General features: G+C 54.3%; 2 protein-coding genes and 1 long non-coding RNA gene across 3 annotated transcripts; 2 read left to right on the forward strand and 1 right to left on the reverse strand.

The window, feature by feature from the left end:
- The first annotated feature begins 3,364 nt into the window (after positions 1–3,364).
- LOC142365333 (medium-chain specific acyl-CoA dehydrogenase, mitochondrial-like) lies at positions 3,365–15,820 on the forward strand. The gene is made up of 12 exons (XM_075446065.1): positions 3,365–3,550; positions 5,599–5,695; positions 6,417–6,514; positions 6,625–6,694; positions 8,909–9,009; positions 9,101–9,181; positions 9,973–10,103; positions 11,592–11,700; positions 12,071–12,211; positions 12,288–12,383; positions 13,590–13,838; positions 15,733–15,820. The coding sequence occupies exons 1-12, from the start codon at positions 3,527–3,529 to the stop codon at positions 15,802–15,804; spliced, it is 1,269 nt and encodes a 422-aa protein (XP_075302180.1). The 5' UTR covers positions 3,365–3,526; the 3' UTR covers positions 15,805–15,820.
- LOC142365338 (uncharacterized) lies at positions 13,832–18,694 on the reverse strand. The gene is made up of 3 exons (XR_012766429.1): positions 18,607–18,694; positions 15,483–15,666; positions 13,832–14,468 (listed from the first exon to the last, which is right to left on the reverse strand). It is a non-coding gene; the product is annotated as an uncharacterized LOC142365338 (long non-coding RNA).
- On the forward strand, positions 15,905–20,820 carry LOC142365334 (uncharacterized). Its single transcript, XM_075446066.1, has 2 exons — positions 15,905–19,173; positions 20,232–20,820. The coding sequence occupies exons 1-2, from the start codon at positions 18,275–18,277 to the stop codon at positions 20,338–20,340; spliced, it is 1,008 nt and encodes a 335-aa protein (XP_075302181.1). The 5' UTR covers positions 15,905–18,274; the 3' UTR covers positions 20,341–20,820.
- The last annotated feature ends 1,364 nt before the right edge of the window (positions 20,821–22,184 follow it).

Below are 22,184 nucleotides of genomic sequence, written 5' to 3' on the forward strand. Positions count from 1 at the left end.
GTGGCAGCGAAAGCCAAACTCCTCCAGCAGTGCCTGCTCGGGGGGTCAGCTATGGGAGAGCCGGTCTGCGGGGGGCTGGGACCAGTCTGTGCGACTCAGAGCAGTGACCGGGGGTGATGTGCAGGCAGGGCGAAGGAAGGAGTGTGTGGAGAGCAGGAATGGCGGCCATCCCCGAGCCGGGGCTGCTCTCAGCCCCGGTGTCACGGCCCGCAGCCGTCCCCGCCACCTCGATGGCACCTGGCCCTGCCAGCGGGATGGAGCTGGTGCCGAGGGCTGTGTGCTGCGGCTCTGCCCGTGCCGTCCCGCTCCCCGCTGATGCCCAGGGACGATCCCGTAGGGGTCTCATCCAGCATGGCAGCCAGGGAGGGAGCGGGGCCGGTGCTGTGGAGGATACGGCCCTGCCCGGCGGGAGCTGCGCTGGGGCCCGGGCAGCCGGGCAGAGCTGGGGGGTTGTGCGAACACTCCGTCCCTGCACCCGTTTCTGCTCTCAGAGAGGGAACAGAGGGTAGGGGGCAACAAAGCCATACAGATTCTTGTTGACATGTCGGTGTTGGAAGGAGCTGTCAGGCAAAAATCAAAAACTTTCCATAAATAATAGGATATTTAGAGTTGTTTTGTTATTTATACGAACTTTTAGGGCACCTCGAGGTTTCCGAATGCTCTGCAAAGAAAGGCAGATGTTGGCACGGCCTGATCTCAGCTGTGTGCTCCCCCGTTACGCCCGCTCAGCGCACAGCAGGGCAGTGAACAGAAGGTGCTGCTGCCCTGTATCCTGCCACAGGCAACGAAATCGTGTCTTTGTGGCAGCCATGACAGCAATGCAGACAGATAATTTATAGCTCTGCAGAGCGGGACGCCGCGGGCTGTCGGGAGCTGCCACCTCCTCCAGCAGAGCCGGCCCAGGACCCCCGGGAGCCGCGGTCTCTGCCCAGGGCGGGGGACGCGGCTGCTGCCGGCACAGACCCTGCCCGACCGGTACCCCAGCCCGGGTACCGATTCCCCGGTGAGTCCCCCCGCACCCCCCGCCCCGCTGCCTCGGGGGGTACGCGGACCCTCGCCCCCTTGCCCCAGGCACAGAGCCCCTCACTCACGCCAGTCCCCCCCAGCAGCTGGTTTTGGGGACCCAGACTGTCCCTGCTGCAGTGGCTGGAAGCTAAAGACCCCCAGTTGCTCCCACAGCTGCACGGGGAGCCCACCGGCCCCAGCAGCAGCACTGGGACCCCACTCCCACTCCCTCTCCCAGCCTGGGGCACCCACGCCCTGGGTCTGGCTCCCGTTGCCGGCGCCGGATTCCAGCGAGGGGCAGGGAGGTGTCGCCAGAGCTGGCACTCGTCCCTGCGGCACGCGCACGGCCCCGAGCGGGAGGTTACGCAGAGCTCAGACGAGGTTTTAAGAGACAGGTTAAAAAAGATGCGATGAGACGATACAGCGTGTACAGCGTCTGCCCCGCCTGTTTCTTCACAGCTCCCGTTCGGCAGCTGTAGAGATGTAACCCAGTTGCACAAGAAAAAGTATTTGATGTGTTTACATACAGCAGCCAAATTAAAAGCCCTGAGCCTTTGAGCAGATACGGCTTTAGAATTAAAAGAAAAAGAAAAAAAGACTGAAAATTTGAAATGAAGTAACGATTGCGATAGTCAGGAATGAAACAAGCTGAAAACATACCTGGCAATATTTTTATGGAATTTTGCGATGTTCTTTCGCGGCAGCAGCTTCAGTGACCTGCGCTGCATCAGCCCCTGCGTGACGTTCCGGCCCTTGCCCTCGCTGAAACACCGGCTCAGCAGCAAACGCTAGAACACAGTTTGTAATATTCAAAAAAATCAATTGCAAAACATTTATACCTGTTACAGAAGCTCGCGTCCCGTGACGAAGTCAAATTGAGCAGCCAATTGTTAATTAATCAGTTGTGACCTTATTAGCAATAGAATTTATTTAAGCAAGCGATGAAGCAGGCAAAACAGCGCTGGGCGGCCGGGGAGCCTCCTGCTCCGCCAACGGTCCGCACCCCACCCCCCAGCAGAGTCTCTCTTTATAGTTTAGTGGTTCCGGGCTCTATGTGGCACATCCTGGTATATTTTTTTTGCAGCTGCACGTACTGTTGCGAGGGGGTCATCCTGGTCCCTCTGGGGGTCGTGAGAATGAAGGTTGTAGTTTTCCTCCGCGTTGTGGATCAGTTTCTTTTCTCATTTGGTCATGCTGGTCCAGCACGAAGCAGGAAGGATTCGTGCTCGTTTGCTCAGCAGGATGTCGATACTCTGAGGTTTGGTTTGGTGATTTGTCAACGTGCATTTCAAGGCTTACAGCTATCACAGCAGAACATCGCTCAAGTGGTTGGTGGGGTGGGTTGAGAACCGGCTGAGTGGCAGAGCTCAGAGGGTTGGCATCAGCGGCGCGGAGTCTGGTTGGAGGCCGGTAACGAGTGGTGTGCTCCAGGGGTCAGTACTGGGCCCAGCCTTGTTTAACTTCTTCATCAACGACCTGGATGAAGAGTTAGAATGTACCCTCAGCAAGTTTGCTGATGACACCAAACTGGGAGGATTGGTGGACACCCCGGCAGGCTGTGCTGCCATTCAGCGTGACCTGGACAGGCTGGAGAGCTGGGCAGAGAGGAACCTGATGAGGTTCAACAAGGGCAAGGGCAGGGTCCTGCCCCTGGGGAGGAACAACCCCAGGCACCAGTACAGGCTGGGGTGGACCTGCTGGAGAGCAGCTCTGCGGAGAGGGACTGGGAGTGCTGGGGGACGACAGGGTGACCATGAGCCAGCAGCGTGCCCTGGGTGCCAAGAAGGCCAATGGGATTCTGGGGTGCATGAGGAGGAGTGTGGGCAGCAGGGCGAGGGAGGTTCTCCTCCCCCTCTGCTCTGCCCTGGGGAGGCCCCATCTGCAGTGCTGTGTCCAGTGCTGGGCTCCCCAGGTCAAGAAAGATGAGGAGCTACTGGAGAGAGTCCAGCGCAGGGCTACGAGGATGAGGAGGGGACTGGAGCATCTCTCCTGCGAGGAGAGGCTGAGGGAGCTGGGCTTGTTCAGCCTGGAGAAGAGAAGGCTGCGAGGGGACCTTAGAAATGCCTCTAAATATCTGCAGGGTGGGGGTCAGGAGGACGGGGCCAGACACTTTCCAGTGGTGCCCAGTGACAGGACAAGGGGCAACAGGCACAAACTGGAGCAGAGGAAGCTCCAGCTGAACCCGAGGAAGAACTTCTTCCCTCTGAGGGTGCCGGAGCCCTGGCCCAGGCTGCCCAGGGAGGCTGTGGAGTCTCCTTCTCTGGAGATATTCCAGCCCCGCCTGGCCGCGGTGCTGTGCCCCCTGCTCTGGGTGACCCTGCTTGGGCAGGGGGTTGGGTGGGTCACCCACAGAGGGCCCTTCCCCGCCCCCCCCCACCCTGCCCCGTGTGTTTGTGACATAGCGCCCGGCCCCGTTCCGCCCTCAGCCCCGGTCACAGCCCAGAGCGAGGCCAGGCTCCGCCCCCCCCGGCCCCGCCCCAGCCGGACAGCGCCGGCAGCCGCCGCGGGTCGCCTGGGCAAGATGTCGGCCTTCGGAGCCTGCCGGGTGAGCGGGGGGGGCCGGGCCGGGCGGGAGGCCGCGGGGCTGGGGGCGGCGGGAGCAGCTGCGGGCCGAGGCGCCGGAGTCCCCCCGCCGGGGAGCGGGACGCGGGGCGCCCCCCCCCCCCCCTCCCCGGCCCTGCGCTCCCAACTAGGTGAAGGGTGAAGGGCGGCGGGGCGGGCGGCCACGGCCCTGGGGCCTCGCCAGCGTCGCGCTGCCCTTGGCGGTTCCGGTGGCCCTGGTGGTTTTGGTGGCCCTGGTGGCTCTGCTGGCCCGGGTGGTTCTGGTGGCCCTGGTGGCTCTGCTGGCCCTGGTGGTTCTGCTGGCTCTGCTGGCCCTGGCGGTTCTGGTGGCCCTGGTGGCTCTGGTGGCCCTGGTGGCTCTGCTGGCCCTGGTGGAACATTCTGCTGGCCCTGGTGGCTCTGCTGGCCCTGGTGGCTCTGCTGGCTGTGGTGGCTTCGGGTGGCCTCGGTGGCTCTGGTGGCGTTGGGATGCGGCAGGCACTGGGCGTGAGCGTGGCTGCGGGTGCCTCGGCGCCCAGCCCACCGAGCTGGCCAGCGGGGCGGCCAGCTGAGTGGGCGGGGGGCAGCCGGACCCCCAGGTGTCGGGAGCGGCGGGTTCCCGGCCGTAACCTGCAGGAACGACGTCGTGCGCTGCTCGGGCGCGGACGCCGCGCGAGTTCTCTGGCACGACCTTGGCAGCTGCCTCCGCATCGGGCATCGCCGCCGAGCTCTGGACTTTGGCTGCTTCAGGCCCAGCTTTTTGGTGGCAAAAATTATGACAATTACCTGGCTTTTTCTCAGCCCCATCTGCTTCTTGCCCGCTTCCGGATAAAATAAGGTGTGAAATGTTTTGGGGGGATCCAGCTCTTTGCAGCGGTTTCTCGGAGCTGTTTGATCCTGTTGGTTTTACCGTGCGACAGCGGCCGCAGCGAGGGGAGAACGCTCAGCCGGGCAGGTGGGGCTGGGGGAAGGCAGCGACCTGGCCAGGCTGGAGAGTTGGGCAGAGAGGAACCTGATGAGGTTCAACCAGGGCAAGGGCAGGGTCCTGCACCTGGGGAGGAACAACCCCAGGCACCAGGACAGGCTGGGGCAGCCCTGCTGGAGAGCAGCTCTGCGGAGAGGGACTGGGAGTGCTGGGGGACGACAGGGTGACCATGAGCCAGCAGTGTGCCCTGGGTGCCCCGAAGGCCAATGGGATCCTGGGGTGCATGAGGAGGAGTGTGGGCAGCAGGGCGAGGGAGGTTCTCCTCCCCCTCTGCTCTGCCCTGGGGAGGCCCCATCTGCAGTGCTGTGTCCAGTGCTGGGCTCCCCAGGTCAAGAAAGATGAGGAGCTACTGGAGAGAGTCCAGCGCAGGGCTACGAGGATGAGGAGGGGACTGGAGCATCTCTCCTGCGAGGAGAGGCTGAGGGAGCTGGGCTTGTTCAGCCTGGAGAAGAGAAGGCTGAGAGGGGACCTTAGAAATGCCTCTAAATATCTGCAGGGTGGGGGTCAGGAGGATGGGGCCAAGCTCTTTCCAGTGGTGCCCAGCGACAGGACAAGGGACAACAGGCACAAACTGCAGCAGAGGAAGCTCCGTCTGAACATGAGGAAGAACTTCTTCCCTGTGAGGGTGCCGAAGCCCTGGCCCAGGCTGCCCAGGGAGGCTGTGGAGTCTCCTTCTCTGGAGATATTCCAGCCCCACCTGGATGCGGTGCTGTGCAGCCTGCTCTGGGTGACCCTGCTTGGGCAGGGGGTTGGGCTGGGTGACCCCCAGAGGTCCCTTCCAACCCCGACCATCCTGTGACGCACCGTGCCGCAGCGGCTGGCGGTGGCGAGCGGTCCAGGCGCAACGCAGTGCCTGCTGGCAAGCACTGTCCCGAACTACGATGCCCTCATCGGCGGTCCCGTGCCCAGCAGCGGCCGGCCTGCGCTTCGTCACCCTTTACCTTCGCAGACATTTTCCGTTTTCTCTGGAAAAGCCTCGTCTTCCCCTGGTCCTGCCTTGTGCTCTCCCCGCTGCGGTGCGCGGGAGCGGCGGAGATCTCACACCCGTCTGCTTGCTTCCTCGGCAGATGCTGCAAGCTGTGGCGGGGCGCGGGTGGAGGCCGCGCTCCAGCAAACCCGCTCCCAGCGCGCACGCCAGCAGGCCCGGGGCTGGCTTCAGCTTTGGTAAGTACGGCAGGTTTGGGGAGGAATACGGCGTTACGGACAAATCAGAGTTAGGAGGAAAGCCAGCCGCGCTGCGGTTCGGTGGGAATTTACAAGGGGTTTATTCTGAGTAGATTTCTGTTCTCTTTTAAAAAACCATTTGAAAACCAAAATCACTTTCCTCTCCAGCTGAGGAAAGCCGGGCACGTTTGTGATGTTTATGGGGTTTTATTCTTTTTCGAACTGATGTCTGTCTTCAGCTTTTTCATTGCCAGAGTTCCCTCAGCTTTGAAGAATCATCTCAAGTTGGCTTTTACAATGTTAAAATAACTGTCTGTAGTCTTAGCGGAACGCGGTTGTAAAGAAATTCCCCCCCGTTTAGGCCTGGTATGTAGGTAACAGCAGATTTAGCAGCCAGACGTTTGGAGCGAGTAGCCAGAGCCACCAGATGAGGAACGCCGCTCTGCCTCTGTCTCCTCCTCCGTTACGCAGCGCTCCCCGCTGCGTCGCCGCTGGCGTGCGGATGAGTCGGTCAGAGATCAGCGCGGGTTTTCTCTGGAGCGAAGGAGGAGGTCGAGCCGCTTGGTTGCTGGAGAGGCGCGGGGAGGCGGGTCCACGCGGTCTGGGTTGTCCTGGGAGGAACTCATGCTTGGTTCTTCTTTTCTCGTCACCTGACAACTGGCAGAATGAAAAAGAGTACGGAATTTGCGAGGTGGGGTTTTTTACGTTGTTTTTTTGCTAGAACTGACTGATGAACAGAAAGAGTTTCAAGCCACTGCTCGGAAATTTGCTGTGGAAGAAGTTATTCCTGTTGCTGCACAGTACGACAAAACTGGAGAGGTAAATTACCATAGAGTAGGGGGGAAAAAGTCGATTTTTATCTTAATCAGTGTCAAATTTAAAATGTTAACGGTGACGAATCCCGAAGTGATTCTGCCTGTCTGTTCCAGTATCCTCTGCCGCTCATAAAACGAGCTTGGGAGCTTGGTCTTATGAATTCGCACATACCGGAGAGCTGCGGTAAGTAACCGTTCTTTTTCATCTGTAAAATAAAACAAAGAAAAGGCCTTTGAGGAGATTTATATGTTCCGTATAAAACGAACAGTCGCCCACTCGACGCTCTAAACTTCCTCAGCAGGCAGGCTGGCGCCTGCAGCTGGTGCCGGGGGCGGACGTCGTCTGGCCACAAACTGGGCAGATCACGATTTCCTAATTTGTGACCAGGTTTTCTACCGTGGCGACAGCTGCCCGACGGTCCCCTGGCGCGGCGCGGCCGCTGGTGGGGCGGAGGGGTCAGAAGATCGCGTTTTGATCTCGTTTCTGACGCAGGCCGGAGCAATTTCCGAGTTTAGTCCGGAAGGACGGTGTTCCAGTTTAGGTGCCGTGCGGTACGGCAGTGCTTCGGTGTGTGACTGACCTTGGAAAGAAACGTTACATTTCAGATTTTCCTTTTGCGTTTATATTACCTGAAAACAAAGCTGGGGAATTGTCCCTAGCAGAGCCTGTATTTTTGAAGAGTCAGCGGAGGGTGGACCTTTTATCAAAAATTTAATTAATAAGGAAGAAAGAGACAAAAGGAGTAATTGTGAGGAGCAGCCACAAATTCTAGGGAAACTCGAGGCTGAAAGAACATTAAATTAAAACTTAGAAGGGACAAACTGGACGCCATTCCTTTACAAGGTCTGCAAGGGAGAGCAGGGAAAATGCACCCCAGTCAGCCTGATGCACCGCGTAAATTAAGAACACGATGAAGTACAGTGGAGCAGACACGCCTCCGGCACGCCGTGGGGTTTTCCTAAAAGGAAGTCAGGGCACAAAAAATAAATGGAGTTTGCTGCAGGAGCTGATAAGCGTGTGAACACCTGGGTGGTATAAAATGCTCAAACTTTGGAAATGAATGTGAACAATCAGCTGGTTTCATAGCGGAAAAATCAGCAGCACAGACTGGCTGGCGCTTGGGCTGAAGAACCAGGGAGAGGGTGTCCCCAGGGAGGTCACAGAGTTAGCTGGGAAATACCGAGTTACTCCGTGTCGAAAAGGTGTGAAGAGCTGCAGGGGAAGGCTGTGAAACTGGGCGACTGTTAAAATGGCAGACGAAAATCAGAACAGGAAAAATGATGCACCCAGGAAAGGAAAGAAGCAATCCAGGCTTCCCAGAGCAAATGGTGTCGTCTGAGCAAGTTAGTGCCTCTGAAAAAAAAACAAGATTTGGGGGGTTAGAATATAAAGTGTTGTGAAGATGTCAGCAAAATGCCCACAAGTGGTCAAAGCCATAAACTTCAGGTCAGAAATTAAGAAGAGAATGATGAAAAAAGCAGAAGGCATAATTCTGCTGCTGCCTGAATCCAAACTGCGCTTGCCTCTGCAGTTCTTTAAGCAGCCTGATCCTGCCACCTGGAAAGGGTGTCGTGGGAAGGGAGGAGATTCCTAAAAAGGTGACAAAGATGGTAAAAGGTACAGAACAGCTGCTGAGTGAGAAACACCACAGCCGTCAGCGTGGTGGGGCGTCTGAGAAGGGACCGCTAGCTCACCGTCCCTTCGGTGCGATCCGAAGGCAGCAGGGCCAGAGCAAGTGAAAGGAGGTGGCTCCACACTAAGTGCAGAGTTAATTTGTGTGGCTCGTTACCCCTGGATGACACCGGTGCTCAAATTGTAAGTGGGGGCAAAAAGAGAGCGGGCAAATCCCCAGAAGAAATCTCTTGTCGGGGGCTGGCTGACAGAGAGACCAAGGAAACTTGTGGCTGAGGAAGTCACCTGAAGGCTGAGGAAAATATTCTGAGGACGTATAGCTGTATTGTTACTGCGTTTTTATCCACTTGCCAAAGTGCTGGCTGCTGTCGGGAGCAGATTACCGGGTTGGTTTTCTGACCGATGCTTGGTTTTTGTATTCCTGAGTGCTGTGGTAGCTCAGGAGCCCGTGTCGCCCTTCCTCTGCTTCCTAAGAACTCTGAAGAAGATTCTCAGATGTGAGGTAGTTGAAAGGCTTTGGCAGTGCATTCTCGCAGTTGTCCCACGTCAAGCCCGTCACCCTGGAACGGAGAAGTGTGATTTTTAAGTCATCTGTTACTAATCTGCAAAAACTTTTCTTTAGAACGCTTGCGTGGGAATGTCTGATCGAACACAGGGCACAATCAAATGCATGAGGGGGAATGTGTTTCCGATAATTAATTTTTGTCGCTCACTGATGTGTTCCACTTCAGCCTCGTTTTAGTCAGTGAAATATTTGAACTGTAGGTGGTCTGGGCCTCGGCACTTTTGAGTCCTGCCTCATAACGGAAGAGTTAGCGTACGGATGCACGGGGGTTCAGACTGCCATTGAGGGGAACTCCCTAGGGGTAAGCGCTGTCCCTTCCTGCCTCCTTTCAGCTGGAGTCCGTGCCCTTTAGAAAGGTGGCTTAACGCTCTAAATATTTAATTTTCTTTCAGGAAATGCCAGTAATCATTGCGGGAAATGAGCAGCAGCAGAAGAAATACTTGGGAAGAATGATAGAGGAACCACTTATGTGTGTAAGTAGGACTTGGGAACACTGTAGAATGTTCCGAAATTACATTCATTGGGTTTTTTGGGCTGTTTAAAACACTGATATCTACTCACAACTTAGCCTGTGTTGGTGTTTAAACAAACCGTGGCGTTTACTGAAAGCCAGGGAGTACTGAATTAGATGTAAGCAGGAAGCAAACAGAAGATACTACCTGGAAAAGCATCCGAAGTCGCTTCCAGGAAATTAACGCCTTTGAATTCACTCTCAAGGGAAGCTGCAGGGGTGTAAGGAAAATGCAAGGTTTGTAGGAGCACAAACGCAATCAGATGGGCATTAAACTGCACCTATGGGTGTCAGGTGGTATTTGAGCAGAACTTGTCACATAGAAAGATGTAAAGATTTATGTGCAGTGCGTTAAAATGGGAGAAACTAAGCCTCATGAAATGAAGAGCACGGTTCCCATAAAATTTTACTCTGTGCTCTTACTTTCAGATTTCAAAGATCGTCAGCTTTCGTATCAGAGTTTGTGAAGCATAAGGGAGGGGGGTGACTTATTAAAAGTTACAGAATGGTTCTGGTTATCATTAGAAGATCATTCCAATTATTAGTATGGATTTATAAGGAGAACTAACCCTATGTGCTTGGACTCTTGCTCAGACAGCTGTTGGGGTTTTTCGCTGTAGTATTTTGGGGTTTTCCACACAGTCCACTTAAGACTTTTACAGATCAGTTTGGTGCACGTGATTCTGCAATAATTTCTGGTTGCTTAAAACCAGAGTTTTATTCCTCAATATTTGGCATTTTCTTTTCTTCTAGGCTTACTGTGTAACCGAGCCTGGCGCAGGCTCTGACGTGGCCGGTATAAAAACCAAGGCTGAGAAGAAAGGAGACGAATATGTCATCAATGGTCAGAAGATGTGGATCACAAACGGTGGGAAAGCAAACTGGTGTGTTGGCTTTTGACTGGCGTCCCATTCTGTTACTCTGTTCCGACCTGAGGTGCCCCCCACGCCTCCCAGTTAGACACCAGCGGTTCTCTGAAGGTCTGGCACAAAGCTGAGCCTTCGTCATGGTGCATCTCGCTGCCCTTGGACCTGTGACCAGTTCGTCAGGGCAAGGTGTGAGGCAGGGCCGTGCAGCGTCTCACATGGACACTGAGCGATGACGGGACAACTCCACTCAAGAAGGCCTCTCAATTTTTGCTGCTGTCAAACAAAACCAGTTCCGCTGTCTCTTCCGGGAAGGGCAGCACCAGTCAGAGTTAACTGGCCCAGTGCTCAAGAGGCTCCTGTTACAAGGGACCTTGCTCTGTGGCTGTGGTGGCCCAGATCAGGTGCTTCTGATTCTGCTGGAAACGTCTCTCACTTCCAGTGAAGACAGAAAAATGCCAGCATTGTGGTGTGACCTTTTATTTTGCTAAGGGAAGACATTTGCCCAGTGCCAACGGATCCAGGTTTTGCTGTGGCGTCTGTGGAGGTGCTTTACAACACAGACCTCCTTCATCACGTCTCACACAAGAGCATGCTCATCCCCACCACACAGATTCTTTTGAATTCAAGAGGAAAAACTTGACACATTTATGTCTAAAGCTGCATTTTCTTGTTATTTATTTCTCTGTTCAAGGCAGACCCCTCAAGGAGAATCTACCACAGAATCACAGAATCACAGAATGGTAGGGGTTGGAAGGGACCTCTGTGGGTCATCTAGTCCAACCCTCCTGCCGAAGCAGGGTCACCAACAGCAGGTTGTAGAGGACCTTGTCCAGGCGGGTCTGGAATATCTCCAGAGAAGGAGACTCCACAGCCTCCCTGGGCAGCCTGGGCCAGGGCTCCGGCACCCTCAGAGGGAAGAAGTTCTTCCTCGTGTTCAGACAGAACTTCCTGTGCCTCAGTTTGTGCCCGTTGCCCCTTGTCCTGTCGCTGGGCACCACTGGAAAGAGCTTGCCAACCAACCAGCTCTCTTTGATGTTACTGAGCACCATCAGTGTGATTTAGCACTGTTTGATTTCTAACGGAAAAAAACTCCTTTATAGCTTATACTTAGCAGAACAAAACTGAGATCTTCGAAATCAGCTGATAACTTGAAGGTTCTGCACGCAGTACTGTGATTCCTGATTTTTACGTACGTGCTGTGAAGTGGTTTCTGTTGTACTGTGCGTGAAGCCGATGGGAATGTTAAGACTTAAAATACATGGAAAAGGTGAAGGACCTTTGCGTGCTGACCTGAGGTGACTGTAGTAAATCTGGACTTTGGCAGTAAGAGACGCACTGACACTTCCTCTCTCTCGCTGCCTCTCCGTTTATTTTTGGAAGGGCCAAAGTGTTGTTAACTGATGGTAGAAAGACACATAAAAGCATCCCATGTGTTAGCTAAAAAAGTACCTGATCGTTAATTGCGAGGAGAAACGGACTGCCCTCGTCTCTGTTTTACACCAGGTATTTTCTGCTAGCGCGTACCGATCCAGACCCAAAAGCTCCCACAGGCAAAGCCTTTACTGGATTCATTGTGGAAGCGAATAGCCCTGGAATCCAAGTCGGAAGAAAGGTGAGGAGCGTACCTCTGCTTTGACAAGCCATGAGTTCTCATTCGCTTCTAAAGCGGTAACGCAACAATCTGCCGTTCACACTGGACACCCTGGGCTAGTTCTCTTTGGGGAAAGAAAGACAAACGAATGATTACGGCTGCAGAATCGATTTCACAAACAGAGACAGGAAACTGCTTGGACAAATTACGGGCATGGCGGTCTGTAAATGCAAAGCTAGTGTTTGTTGTGTACGTGATGATTTTTAGACAAAGCCAAAGTGTTTGGGGGAAAAAAAAATTACCTGATGCTTTGAGTAAACTGAAGAATGAAAATGTGTTGCACCTTGGCAGAATCCCATTGAGTTGCACCTCTGTCAACTTCCCTGTACAGGAAATGAACATGGGCCAGCGCTGCTCCGACACAAGAGGTATTGTCTTTGAAGATGTCAGAGTTCCAAAAGAAAATGTATTACTAGGTGAAGGAGCTGGCTTTAAAATCGCAATGGGAGCTTTTGATAAGACCAGACCACCCGTAAGTATCAGAAAGAAGTTACTTAGAAATTCCCTTTATATTTTCCGATTTTCATGCTGTGCTGTGTTTAATTCAGGTAGCAGCTGGTGCTGTTGGGTTAGCAAAAAGAGCGCTCGATGAAGCTACCAAATATGCCTTGGAAAGAAAAACCTTTGGGAAACCAATTGTTGAAGTAAGTTAAATATATAAAAATAAGTATATCCAAAAGCTACGTTTTCATACCTGATGTACTACGAGTGAATTTTCAGCGTTGTTCCTTTACATTCAGGACGTGAGATTTATGGTATCTCTGCCACTGCTTGGCTTTTCAAGTATATAGGTCAGCGCTACCTGAGTAAATCTAGTTATGCAGTAACTCCTGGGATTCTTCAGTAATTTATTGATGATAATAGCAAAATCACAAAGAAAACTCCACCCAAAACCCTGAAACTGTCAGGACACACTGAAGCTCTTCAATGCTCATGAGCAGGGATTTTCAGGGAAGGAGGAAATCTCCCTGAGGCAGGGACACAAGACTCACAGTATTAATACTAACGGAACACATTGCCAATCACACTGCTTTCCTGGCTTAAAGAAATATCCATAAACATCCGACTAAGTACAGATCTCATAAAAAGGAAAGCACAACTTCATCAATCAATACTTAATCCCTGTGACTAAGTGGATTTTAGAATTAAAAACTTAAAAGTCTGGGTGGCCCAAACGGTTCAGGAACGGGGCTTGAGGTGAACCGGTGTGCTACACCGAGGGATGGAAAGGGGAATCAAAACGTGAAGTGATAACTGGAGGGCTGGAGCACCTCTCCTCTGAGGACAGGCTGAGGGAACTGGGGCTGCTCAGCCTGGAGGAGAGAAGGCTCCGGGGTGACCTTAGAGCAGCTGCCAGTGCCTGGAGGGGCCGACAGGAAGGATGGAGAGGGGCTTTTCACAAGGGGGTGCAGTGATAGGACAAGGGGGAACGGCTCTAAACTAAAAGAGGGCAGATTTAGAGTAGACACAGGAAAGAAATTCTTCCCTCTGAGGGTGGTGAAGCACTGGCCCAGACTGCCCAGAGAAGCTGTGGCTGCCCCCTCCCTGGCAGGGCTCAGGGCCAGGTTGGATGGAGCTCTGAGCACCCTGGGCTGGTGGGAGGGGTCCCTGCTGATGGCAGGGGGTTGGACCCAGATGATCTTTAAGGTCCCTTCCAACCCTTACTATTCCATGATTCTATTCCATGATTCCATGATTTTGAGAGCCTGATCCAAATTCTGGAGAACTCAAGTATGATTTCCTGAGCGCGCTGAGCTTGCAAATTAAGATATTAAGAAGACTTTATTCTGCTTGGATGTCAGAGGGTTTTAGGCAGGCAACGTTAACATGGTTTGTTTCCTCAACCACAGCACCAAGCAGTGTCTTTCATGCTTGCTGAAATGGCCATGAAAGTGGAGCTGGCCAGGATGGCTTACCAGAGGGCTGCGTGGGAAGTCGACGCTGGCCGCAGGAACACCTACTACGCTTCCATCGCAAAGGCCTTCGCCGGTGATGTTGCGAACCAAGTAGCTACGGACGCAGTGCAGATTTTTGGAGGAAATGGATTTAATACTGAATATCCTGTGGAAAAACTCATGAGAGATGCTAAAATCTACCAGGTGAGTAAAAGAGAGGATGCAATCTGTACAGTCATGCATACATTTTATATAAAATAAACTAATGGCTACTTATTTGAAATGGTGACGTGCACACACATAGAAGTTTTGAGGCTGAGAGCAATAATCCTTCCATTTAAAAAAAGGGCATGCAAATCAGGCAAATTCTTGCCTACAAAACTCTGTGTGCATGAGATCAACAGCTTAACCTGCCCAAGAGGAACAGCTGAGTCTTCCCCTCAGCCCCATACCTGGTGCAGAGAACGGTCGCTGGAAATCGCATCCTGTGCCTTGTCATACCCAAAGCGGGCGCACAGAACAAGCGACGCGCGGTGGCTGCACCGAGTGTGCCGCTTGCCTCCCTCCTCGTTGAGTCTAGAGGAGAACACTCCAACAGCTTCTGCCTCATTCCTCATCAGTCACGGTGGGGGTTGGTTTAGGGGTGTTTTTTTTTCCTTTCTGCTTCCCAGGCTCTGCATCACTTCTTGCTGTGCTCTGAACCTTCCGCCTGAAACTTTGGTGTCGTAAGCTGGGCTTTACTTCACCTGAGATATCACCAGCACTGAGTGTCACGTGTTAGTTATCTTGTGTGTGTTCATTAACAGAAGTGTGGCGCAGCCTGCAGTGATTAGCCTTTAAAAAAAAAAAAAAAAAAGCCCAGAACAAAACCCCCAACAAAATGTTCCCATATTTACTCATATTTAGCCCATAGTGTCTCATAATCCCCAGATCTTTTTCTTCAGCGTTATTACCAAGAAATTATTCCCCATCATAATTCTTCTCGTAGCATATACTATGCTACAGTTCTTTATTCGGAAAGAATGATTGAATTATGTTCAGGAAAACCAGGAATCTTTTATCTTTTCACATCTTCCTGACATTAATAATGACTAGAAAAAAACACACCGAAACAGAGGACAACAAGAAATGCATGTGGGCCGTGACCCGCAGCGCTGTAACAGGTGTCATTCTGAAGATTCTAGGTAGTTGAAATTTCGTTTATTGCTGACTTCACAACTATTCTCACTAGCTGAGAATTTTTCTCTACCTCAGGACAGAAAACTGCTGGTTTGGAATCTAAAGGTTCTTCGTATTAATCACACTCCTGCAACTGGGGAAATGAAAGAGTAACTGAATTTGTCATGATTGGGCTTTTTTGCTGTCAGGCTCCACCCTAATGTGACCACAGGTTACAGCGTCTTTATTTCTGCGAAGCTGCCTAAGGTTCTTGGGAGGATTATCCCCGTTTTATGACTACAGACAAAGTGAAATTCCATACCTCTGAGCAATCTGCCAAAGATTCGCTTTGGCAGAGCTGGGAGCTGAAAGACTTCAGCCCCTGAGCTCTGTTTCTGGAGGAAAATGTAAAAATACATGTCAAGAAAAAAAGGAGGAAATAGTGTGTTGAAGACAGTATTAGTTCAGAAAGAGTAGTGGGAATAAATGGATGAAAGGGACCGTTTGCTATGGCCTTGAAAGGCTAGTCAAAGGAAATGCAGCACTTCCAGCGCAGGTCACCTCCTCCCCTCCACCCACCGTTTCCAAACCCGCTTTGTGAAGCCTAAGTTACGTATTTTCTTCCCCAGAGAAGACATTTCCCCCATCCTTCTTTACTCACTACCTCTGTTAATTCCATGAGAACCTTACTGAGTTTTGCTGAGCGCATCGGAGAGAACAAGACGGTCACTTGGGATCTCGTGTGGGATTTATTGCATTCAGCCCGCTGTAGTTACTCCAGACACACTGGAATTTTGTTCAGTTTTCTCTGTCTTTTGGCACGCCCTAACCCACACAGGGGTAGTGCTATGAAGGTTTACATGTGTAGAAAGATCTGTTAAAATATTAAAAACAACACAAAACAAAAATCAGCTAACATTATTGTAATTCTTCTTTTCAGATTTATGAAGGAACTGCTCAGATTCAAAGGATGATCATAGCCCGGGAACATATCGGCAAATACAAGGCTTAAAGAAACGTTTCAGGCACGTCTGGTGTGGCTGTAGTGTTCTGTGTTCTAATGGAAGAGGATCTGGGAGCGTTTCTCAAGACAGAAGGGCATGGAAAGACACCTTTTCCTTCAAAATCTTTGCTGTGTACATGATTAAGCAGTCCTGCTGCACCCCCCGTCCATTCCCTCACTTCGCTCCTTCTGGCGAAAGGAGCCTGGCAGGAACCCTCCCCGTTCCTAGGCTACGTGTGAAGTTTGAGGTGGCAAGACAAGCAAGCAGCCCCAGTCTCTGTGCCTCTGTGCGAGCAGTGCCATGGGCAGATGAGGCTGAGCAACAGCTTTCCAGGCTAGCCCCTTCTGCCTGCCAGCTATCTGCACAGGTTCGCATTTTTGAAGTAGGGCTGCGAAGGAGCCTGGCAGGGAAAACCCCCATAAACAGGCTACATTTGATGGTTGAGGTGGCAAGACAAGCAAGCAGCCCCAGTCTCTGTGCTCTGTGCGAGCAGTGCCATGGGCAGATGAGGCTGAGCAACACCTTTCCAGGCTAGCCCCTTCTGCCTGCCAGCTATCTGCAGACGTTTGCATTTTCGGAGCAGGGCTGCCCGAGGCGACCGGCACGTACGTCCTAAGCTACGTTTGAAGTTTGAGGTGGCAAGACAAGCAAGCAGCCCCAGTCTCTGTGCCTCTGTGCGAGCAGTGCCATGGGCGGGCAGATGAGGCTGAGCAACAGCTTTGCAGGCTAGCCCCTTCTGGCTGCCAGCTATCTGCAGACGTTCGCATTTTCGAAGCAGGGCTGCGAAGGAGCCTGGCAGGGACCCTCCCCGTTCCCAGGCTTCGTGTGAAGTTTGAGGTGGCAAGACAAGCAAGCAGCCCCAGTCTCTGTGACTCTGTGCGAGCAGTGCCATGGGCACATGAGGCTGAGCAACAGTTTTCCAGGCTAGCCCCTTCTGGCTGCCAGCTATCTGCACAGTTTCGCATGTTTGAAATAGGGCTGCCGAGGCTCTCGGCACGGACCCCTATGCTACGTTGGAAGTTTGAGATGTCAAGGCAAGCAAGCAGCCCCAGTCTCTGTGCCTCTGTGCGAGCAGTGCCATGGGCAGATGAGGCTGAGCAACAGCTTTCCAGGCTAGCCCCTTCTGCCTGCCAGCTATCTGCAGACGTTCGCATTTTCGAAGCAGGGCTGCGAAGGAGCCTGGCAGGGACCCTCTCCGTTCCCAGGCTACGTGTGAACTTTGAGGTGGCAAGACAAGCAAGCAGCCGCAGTCTCTGTGCCTCTGTGCAAGCAGTGCCATGGGCACACGAGCCTGAGCAACAGCTTTCCAGGCTAGCCCCTTCTGCCTGCCAGCTATCTGCAGACGTTCGCATTTTCGGTGCAGGGCTGCCCGAGGCGACCGGCACGTACGTCCTAAGCTACGTTTGAAGTTTGAGGTGGCAAGACAAGCAAGCAGCCCCAGTCTCTGTGCCTCTGTGCGAGCAGTGCCATGGGCGGGCATATGAGGCTGAGCAACAGCTTTCCAGGCTAACCCCTTCTGCCTGTCAACTATCTGCAGACGTTTGCATTTTCGAAGGAGGGCTGCGAAGGAGCCTGGCAGGGACCCTCCCCGTTCCCAGGCTACGTGTGAAGTTTGAGGTGGCAAGACAAGCAAGCAGCCCCAGTCTCTGTGCCTCTGTGCGAGCAGTGCCATGGGCACATGAGGCTGAGCAACAGCTTTGCAGGCTAGCCCCTTCTGCCTGCCAGCTATCTGCAGACGTTCATATTTTCGGAGCAGGGCTAATGGAGGCGCCCGGCACGGACCCCCTAAGCTACGTTTGAAGTTGGAGGTGGCAAGACAAGCAAGCAGCCCCAGTCTCTGTGCCTCTGTGCGAGCAGTGCCATGGGCAGATGAGGCTGAGCAACAGCTTTCCAGGCTAGCCCCTTCTGCCTGCCAGCTATCTGCAGACTTTCGCATTTTCGGAGGAGGGCTGCGGAAGCAGCCTGGCAGGGACCGTCCCCGTTCCCAGGCTACGTGTGAAGTTTGAGGTGGCAAGACAAGCAAGCAGCCCCACTCTCTGTGACTCTGTGCGAGCAGTGCCATGGGCAGATGAGGCTGAGCAACAGCTTTCCAGGCTAGCCCCTTCTGCCTGCCAGCTACCTGCAGACTTTCTCATTTTCGGAGGAGGGCTGCGAAAGGAGCTTGGCAGGGACCCTCCCCGTTCCCAGAATACGTGTGCAGTTTGAGGTGGCAAGACAAGCAAGCAGCCCCAGTCTCTGTGCCTCTGTGCAAGCAGTGCCATGGGCAGAGGAGGCTGAGCAACAGCTTTCCAGGCTAGCCCTTTCTGCCTGCCAGCTATCTGCAGACGTTCGCATTTTTGGAGCAGGGCTGCTGAAGGGAGCCTGGCAGGGACCCCCCCTCATTCCCCCTAAGCTACGTTTGAAGTTTGAGGTGGCAAGACAAGCAAGCAGCCCCAGTCTCTGTGCCTCTGTGCGAGCAGTGCCATGGGTAGATGAGGCATGTGTCTTTGCCTTTCCATGTGCCCTAAGGACTGGCGTGGGCCTTTCGGGACAAACGAGCAGCTGCAAAAGGGTATTTTGGTGCCTCCCAAGGGCCTCCATTTCTCCTTTTGTGCTTTCCAGGCCGCTCTGTTTGCCCTCTGGTGTGGCTTGCAGCTCTACAGGTGCCGTTTGGTGCAGCCCACAGCCCTCCGTCTGCCCTCGGCTGACACCCAGAGCCCTCCCTCTGCCTTTCTCTGTGCCCCACAAATGCCTTTACCCTCTTCTCCCCTCAGGATTGGCTCCAGTGGCCTCCCACCCTGTCCTCAACAAGAGGAAGCTGGGGGACGCACCGGGCATACACGGCGCTTTGGGTCTGGGGGGGCCCCCGGCGGGCGATTCCCGGCGCTGCCGGCTCCACCCCGCGCCCGTCCGCCGGGGAGCGAGGGCCCTGCTCCCGCCGCGCAGCCCCCGGCCCGGCTCCCCTCACGGGCGCTGCCTCCCTTCGCGGGGTCCTTCCGTGCCGCGGGGTGCCCTTTCACCGCCTGCGTGCCGCGGGGTGCCCATTGCCATCGCCTGCGTGCGGCGCCGCCTCGGAGCGCCGGCGGCGGTCAGGCGAGCGGCGCTGCAAGCTCCGGCGGGGTCCTGGCGGGAGGGGTCCTGGCTTGCGCGGCGAGGCGGGAGGCGGCGGCGCTCGATGGCTCTCAGCGCGGAACGGCGCTGGGCGCGGGCTGCGGTACCGGTGGGGCAGGGTCTGTGCCGGCAGCAGCCGCGCCTCCCGCCCTGGGGCGGGGGGGGGGGGGGGGATGCGATGAACCGCGCAGTCCCTGGACGTGTCGGACTCGAACCCTCCCTTCTGCCCCGACCGCCGCGGTGCCTGGCGCTGGTTACCGACAGCCACAAATTAGGTCGTCAACGCGGTAAGAACATCCCGTCACAAAACGGGTTTCATTCCTTAAAGTCAGCAACGCTAACCTGGGCTGAAGTGTGTTTTTTTTAGTAGCAGCTATAAATGTTTTGCTATTTATTCTTTTTTTAATATTACAAACTGTGTTCCAGCGTTTGCTGCTGAGCCGCAGAATCACAGAATGGTCGGGGTTGGAAGGGCCCTCTGTGGGTCACCCAGCCCAACCCCCTGCCGAAGCAGGGTTACCTGCAGTAGGTTGTAGAGGACCTTGTCCAGGCGGGTTTGGAAGGAGACTCCACAACCTCCCTGGGCAGCCTGGGCCAGGGCTCCGGCACCCTCAGAGGGAAGAAGTTCTTCCTCGGGTTCAGCTGGAGCTTCCTCTGCTTCAGTTTGTGCCCGTTGCCCCTAGTGCTGTCGCTGGGCACCACTGGAAAGAGCTTGGCCCCATCCTCCTGACCCCCACCCTGCAGATATTTAGAGGCATTTCTAAGGTCCCCTCGCAGCCTTCTCTTCTCCAGGCTGAACAAGCCCAGCTCCCTCAGCCTCTCCTCGCAGGAGAGATGCTCCAGTCCCCTCCTCATCCTCGTAGCCCTGCGCTGGACTCTCTCCAGTAGCTCCTCATCTTTCTTGAAGTGGGGAGCCCAGCACTGGACACAGCACTGCAGATGGGGCCTCACAAGGGCAGAGCAGAGGGAGAGGAGAACCTCCCTGGACCTGCTGCCCACACTCCTCCTGATGCACCCCAGGATCCTCCCATTGGCCTTCTTGGCACCCAGGGCACGCTGCTGGCTCATGGTCACCCTGTCGTCCCCCAGCACTCCCAGTCCCTCTCCACAGAGCTGCTCCCAGCAGGTCCGCCCCAAGCCTGTACTGGTGCCTGGGGTTGTTCCTCCCCAGGGGCTGGACCCTGCCCTTGCCCTGGTTGAACCTCATCAGGTTCCTCTCTGCCCAACTCTCCAGCCTGTCCAGGTCATGCTGGATGGCAGCACAGCCTGCTGGTGTATCCACCATTCCTCCCAGTTTGGTGTCATCAGCAAACTTGCTGAGGGTACACTCTAACTCTTCATCCAGGTTGTTGATGAAGAAGTTAAGCAAGACTGGGCCCAGTACTGACCCCTGGGGCACACCACTGGTTACCGGCCTCCAACCAGACTCCGCACCGCTGATGCCAACCCTCTGAGCTCTGCCACCCAGCCAGTTCTCAACCCACCCCACCGACCACTTGAGCGATGTTCTGCTGTGATAGCTGTAAGGCTTGAAATGCACGTTGACAAATCACCAAACCAAACCTCAGAGTATCGACATCCTGCTGAGCAAACGAGCACGAATCCTTCCTGCTTCGTGCTGGACCAGCATGACCAAATGAGAAAAGAAACTGATCCACAACGCGGAGGAAAACTACGACCTTCATTCTCACGACCCCCAGAGGGACCAGGATGACCCCCTCGCAACAGTACGTGCAGCTGCAAAAAAAATATACCAGGATGTGCCACATAGAGCCCGGAACCACTAAACTATAAAGAGAGACTCTGCTGGGGGGTGGGGTGCGGACCGTTGGCGGAGCAGGAGGCTCCCCGGCCGCCCAGCGCTGTTTTGCCTGCTTCATCGCTTGCTTAAATAAATTCTATTGCTAATAAGGTCACAACTGATTAATTAACAATTGGCTGCTCAATTTGACTTCGTCACGGGACGCGAGCTTCTGTAACAGGTATAAATGTTTTGTAATTTATTTTTTTGAATATTACAAACTGTGTTCTAGCGTTTGCTGCTGAGCCGGTGTTTCAGCGAGGGCAAGGGCCGGAACGTCACGCAGGGGCTGATGCAGCGCAGGTCACTGAAGCTGCTGCCGCGAAAGAACATCGCAAAATTCCATAAAAATATTGCCAGGTATGTTTTCAGCTTGTTTCATTCCTGACTATCGCATTCGTTACTTCGTTTCAAATTTTCAGTCTTTTTTTCTTTTTCTTTTAATTCTAAAGCCGTATCTGCTCAAAGGCTCAGGGCTTTTAATTTGGCTGCTGTATGTAAACACATCAAATACTTTTTCTTGTGCAACTGGGTTACATCTCTACAGCTGCCGAACGGGAGCTGTGAAGAAACAGGCGGGGCAGACGCTGTACACGCTGTATCGTCTCATCGCATCTTTTTTAACCTGTCTCTTAAAACCTCGTCTGAGCTCTGCGTAACCTCCCGCTCGGGGCCGTGCGTGTGCCGCAGGGACGAGTGCCAGCTCTGGCGACACCTCCCTGCCCCTCGCTGGAATCCGGCGCCGGCAACGGGAGCCAGACCCAGGGCGTGGGTGCCCCGGGCTGGTGGGGGGAGTGGGAGTGGGGTCCCAGTGCCGCTGCTGGGGCCGGTGGGCTCCCCGTGCAGCTGTGGGAGCAACTGGGGGTCTTTAGCTTCCAGCCACTGCGGCAGGGACGGTCTGGGTCCCCAAAACCAGTTGCTGGGGGGGACTGGCGTGAGTGAGGGGCTCTGTGCCTGGGGCCAGGGGGCGAGGGTCCGTGTCCCCCCGAGGCAGCGGGGCGGGGGGTGCGGGGGGACTCACCGGGGAATTGGTACCCGGGCTGGGGTACCGGTCGGGCAGGGTCTGTGCCGGCAGCAGCCGCGTCCCCCGCCCTGGGCAGAGACCGCGGCTCCCGGGGGTCCTGGGCCGGCTCTGCTGGAGGCGGTGGCAGCTCCCGACAGCCCGCGGCGTCCCGCTATGCAGAGCTATAAATTTTCTGTCTGCATTGCTGTCATGGCTGCCACAAAGACACGATTTCGTTGCCTGTGGCAGGATACAGGGCAGCAGCACCTTCTGTTCGCTGCCCTGCTGTGCGCTGAGCGGGCGTAACGGGGGAGCACACAGCTGAGATCAGGCCGTGCCAACATCTGCCTTTCTTTGCAGAGCATTCGGAAACCTCGAGGTGCCCTAAAAGTTCGTATAAATAACAAAACAACTCTAAATATCCTATTATTTATGGAAAGTTTTTGATTTTTGCCTGACAGCTCCTTCCAACACGACATGTCAACAAGAATCTG

The sequence above is a fragment of the Opisthocomus hoazin genome, chromosome 36 (genome assembly GCF_030867145.1).
Source record: "Opisthocomus hoazin isolate bOpiHoa1 chromosome 36, bOpiHoa1.hap1, whole genome shotgun sequence".
Taxonomy (NCBI): Eukaryota; Metazoa; Chordata; class Aves; order Opisthocomiformes; family Opisthocomidae; genus Opisthocomus; species Opisthocomus hoazin.

Coding starts and splice junctions, on each gene's coding strand:
- LOC142365333 (XM_075446065.1), top strand. CDS start 3,527: ATGTCGGCCTTCGGAGCCTGCCGG. Junction 3,551..5,598: donor CGGCCTTCGGAGCCTGCCGG/GTGAGCGGGGGG, acceptor CTTCCTCGGCAG/ATGCTGCAAGCTGTGGCGGG. Junction 9,010..9,100: donor TTGAGGGGAACTCCCTAGGG/GTAAGCGCTGTC, acceptor ATTTTCTTTCAG/GAAATGCCAGTAATCATTGC.
- LOC142365334 (XM_075446066.1), top strand. CDS start 18,275: ATGTGTCTTTGCCTTTCCATGTGCCCTAAGGACTGGCGTGGGCCTTTC. Junction 19,174..20,231: donor CAAATTAGGTCGTCAACGCG/GTAAGAACATCC, acceptor CTCTTCATCCAG/GTTGTTGATGAAGAAGTTAA.